The 4,250-nt window shown below is 42.3% G+C and overlaps 1 protein-coding gene across 1 annotated transcript; it reads right to left on the bottom strand.

Moving 5' to 3' along the window:
* Positions 1-2,551: 2,551 nt before the first annotated feature.
* ptger4a (prostaglandin E receptor 4 (subtype EP4) a) lies at positions 2,552-4,178 on the bottom strand (the record flags this gene model as incomplete). Its single annotated transcript, XM_079468171.1, has 2 exons — positions 2,552-3,040; positions 3,405-4,178. 2 exons carry the CDS (start codon positions 4,176-4,178, stop codon positions 2,552-2,554), a joined length of 1,263 nt encoding a protein of 420 aa, XP_079324297.1.
* Positions 4,179-4,250: the final 72 nt, after the last annotated feature.

Below are 4,250 nucleotides of genomic sequence, written 5' to 3'. Positions count from 1 at the left end.
CTCTCTCTCTCTCTCTCTCTCTCTCTCACTCTCTCTTTCCTTCTCCTGCTGTTTATTTCATCTTCACCTCATCATCATCCTCATCATCATCTGTATTATTTTTCTTGGCTCGTGAGATTGTCGTTGCATGAGCCGCTGGTTTCGTGTCCTCCTCGTGTTTCAGTTCTTCTGTTTGCTGATCTTACCTGTCTTACCTGTCCAGCTCGACTTTGATTTCTCATCGGTTTCCGGTGACCGCTCATCTTTAATTTATTTATTTACTACAGTGTAACTTTAACTGTTGACTGTGTGTCCGGGTGAAAGAAGACGACTGTGACCTGTGATGCTCGGTACACTTGCCAGGTTCCTCTCACCTGCGGCCGAGATGTGTACGGTCACGTGACCGAGCGGCGGCGTCCATCAAAACCATATTTTATAAACTCACTAGCTCATCCTGCTCTAATACGTCTTGAGTTCTGTCAAATATTTTTTTGTAATCATTATTTGTCTTATTTTTACACTCGAACACTTTCATGATACTTGAAACACTTGATGCACTTTTGCCAAACTGCCGCGTCGGATTGACAGTTTACATTATATTACACAACATTGTCATTTTAAGACCAACTAAAGACTGATTTATATTGTTTCTGGTAAACAGAAACACAAAGTTTGTTCAAACAGTCATTCCCGACGCATTCATATTCATTTCTTCATGATATTGACAACTCAGATGTCTAACCCATATAAATGTTGACTTATTTACTAAAGTTAAATTAACACACACAAGCACCACAACGACTCTGACACATATCGCTTCACACGAGTGACGTCACATCCTGTTAAACTTTGACCCGTAGAAGGGCCTCAGCCTCAGTCAACAATGAAACATGTACAATAAAAGCCAGTAGATTAACTACAGCAATACATATTCATCACCAAATGATGGAGACATCACTTTATTTATGTTTATTTTCATATTTATCTAAACCAAACCAGTTTAGGTGAGGAGTTTTCCATGAGATTACGACAGCAAAACACATCAAACGAATACAAATAAATGAAGGAGAAGAGCCTTTATTTACTGTATTACTGAATCAGGATTATAATGTAAACAGATAATACTTTACAAAACAAACACTGGAGCATTAATGAGGACATTATGGGAAATGATTGTCCAGCAGGACAAATGTAAGTTGATGCAACAGAAAATAGCTGTTAATGTTTTATTTTATTATTTCATAAGTACAGAACATAAGATGGACTGTGAACCTTCACTAAAACATTTGGAGTCAATAGAGCTTTCAATTCAATTCATGTTATTTTTCTGGCTCGTTTCACAATGTGCATTGTTCCAAAGCAGCTTTACAAGAGAAAATTAGAAAAACTAAAAAAGACAAAAAAGGTCAAACATTATTGTTTATAGAACAAAAGTTAAATGATTCTAGTAAATAATAATCTAATAAATACAGTCTCCCGGTGGGTTATTTAGCATATTATGCATTAAGTTAACGCTTGGCTGAAAAGATGTGTCTTTAATCTAAGAGCTTGTCAATCGACGTCACGCCGCGTTTAATGTTGCGCCATCTTGGGGGGATGGCTGCTAGTGCGTTCAATGCAGTTGTCCATGTTTTGTTTTTCTTGTTGTATTAGGAAATATAACTACGGTAAGTCGGTCTTGCTTATGCAGAGTCGTTCAGGAAAATCCCCTGGTTCTTTCTCTTTGGATCTCTCCATACATCAAACAAAACAAGTAATGGTACATATCAAAACAATAATAGCACTGGAGTATGATCCTCCCAAGATGGCGGCGTGACGTCAGCTTCACATTCTCTGTAGGGAACCTGTGGAACGGCATTTAAAGCCTTTTTTATTTATAAAATACATTTTAAACAAATAAATATAATGATGACAAGAATCATCACACACTGTGCATCAGAAACTTGAGTCCGAAGGAGCATTTATCCACATTTTTATATTTAAACAAATGCATATTTTGTTTATTAAATACTACTATAATGTTCTTGTACTTATGTTTGCACATAATATTGTAACAGGTCAGTTCTGACTGATGTAAACAAAGATTAGTGTTGTAATTAACCTCAATGTCATGGGAACAGTTTTCCTGATCTTTGAGAATGTTTCTGAAATGTCATGAAGGTTGTCAGACTGTGTGCGATTTTAATGTGGACGGACAGATCCGCTCGGTCTCACTCTCTCACGGTTTTTTGTCTGTTATGTTTGTATGAAACAACCGGGCCCCCGAGAGACCCTTTAACTCATTTCCATGAAAACTGATATTCAGTAAAAACATCAGCGACTGCATCATAAAGAATTCCTTTCACTCAAGTTGAATGATTCTGTCAGTTTCTTGCTCTAAATTTAGTTTTTCCTTCATGAAGTTTGTTCATTCATTAATCATGCTGTGATTTGTCCTTTACAAAAACATTGAATTGGTTCTTCCCTCTTGCGTTCTGTTCGTCTTGACGTGATCTCTTTCTGTTCATGAACTTTATCTGTAATGACAGACACAGCTTCAGTTTACATGTTACACAAGATCAAAGTGCAGATGTTAAATACTCTTCTCTTGAAACCCCCCACTGGTTATAGTCATGTGTAAGGCTTGTGCTGGGCATCCAGACTGAATATCTGTCCGTTTCACAGTCTCCTTCTTCAAAGCACTCTGAGAAGACACTTCAGGTGATTGACAGGTGTCCAGATCTCTCTCTGTGACTTCAGGTAAATACAGTCCCGTCTGTGACGTAGGGATACACTTGACGTCTCGAAGTTCTTTAGACACGTCAGATGGAGAATCTCTGGAGGACACCTGCTGTCCGTCTCTGCACTGGAAGCTGCTTTGACTCTGTTGAGATCCCATCTTGCAGAAGAGACACTTGATGTTCTGGATCACCTTCGAGAGAAGCGCTTTCTGCAGAAGAATATAGATCCAAGGGTCCAGAATGGGGTTGGTGGAGGCGAACCGGATGGCCAATAGATCTGGATTTTTCTCCAGCCGTTTCTCCACCGGCGTCTTATAAATCTGGTTGAGAAACACTTGGACCTGTAGAATACGATGAAACGGTTACAGTTACAGCTTTTGACAAAAAACGTACTTGGATTCAAAACGAAAAATGCAAAAGAGAAATAGTGGAAAACGAAGAAGATTTCAGATGAAGAACACGTCTGAGAACATTCTGGACAACCCAGATGTGAAGACACAATCCACAACTCTAAACTCATGACATTATCGTCATCATCTTCATTCCCTGTGGGTCATTCAAATCCACTAGACAATGCAGAAAAGATCAGGGAACTCACTGGGATGAATGTGAATGAGAAAGTTCCTGCGCTACAGATAAGAAGCTTTGGCAATCATCGTGGCAGCAGAACTCGAGATAAAGTACAAACACGTCCGAGGAACTTACGACAACAGGAATTGAACAAATGAGAACCACAGCCGAGGTGGCGATGAGCAGAATGACCATCTGCAGCTCAGCACCAGCGAGACGACCAAAGCTTCGGGTCCTGCCGGGATCAGACGCGTCGGCGCCGAGAGAAGTGCGTCTGACGAACCGCCGGTGCATCCGGATCAGGGCGCAACACACCAGAACATTACAGATCACCGTCACCAGAACCACGACTGAACTGAAGCCGGCGTACATGTAAGAGAAAGCCGCGTGTGTGCTGACATTAGTCCTCCAGTCGATGAAGCACCAGGTCTGCGGGTACTGCATCTTCACCTCTCCAAAACCGACACCCGGCAGCGCGCAAAACAGCGCGTCCGATGCGTAAATGGCCACGAGCGCGACGCCCGCGAGTCTCTTGTCCGCGTAATCGTTGTAGAAATACGCGTGATTGATGGCGATGTATCTCTCGATCGACATGGCACATATGATGCTCAGGCCGGCTAGAGAAAAGAAGAGCAGTACGAAGCCGAAGTACTGACACAGCGGCTCTCCGTCCGGCCACGCGCCCTTCACGTACGTGGCGATGGTCACCGGGCTCGCGAGGACGGTACCCAACAGATCGGTGACCGCCAGCCCGCACACCAACGTGTAGAAGGTGGTCTCCTTGTGCTCCCTGCGCGACTTACAGAGCACGACGATGGCGATCAGGTTACTGATGACCCCAAAAATGAACATGATGGCGGGGATGGTGGGCTCCATCCGTCTCAAAACTGCGCTGCTGCTGATGTTCATGTTCGTGTGAACTCTGCGCGAACTCTCATTGTGCTACAGAAGGAATCTGACTGTATTCTCTCTTATCAAACC

Source organism: Barbatula barbatula, assembly GCF_947034865.1.
Source record: "Barbatula barbatula genome assembly, chromosome: 11".
Lineage (NCBI taxonomy): Eukaryota > Metazoa > Chordata > Actinopteri > Cypriniformes > Nemacheilidae > Barbatula > Barbatula barbatula.
Note: the sequence above shows the minus strand (reverse complement) of the source record. Positions and strands in the feature narration are given on the sequence as shown.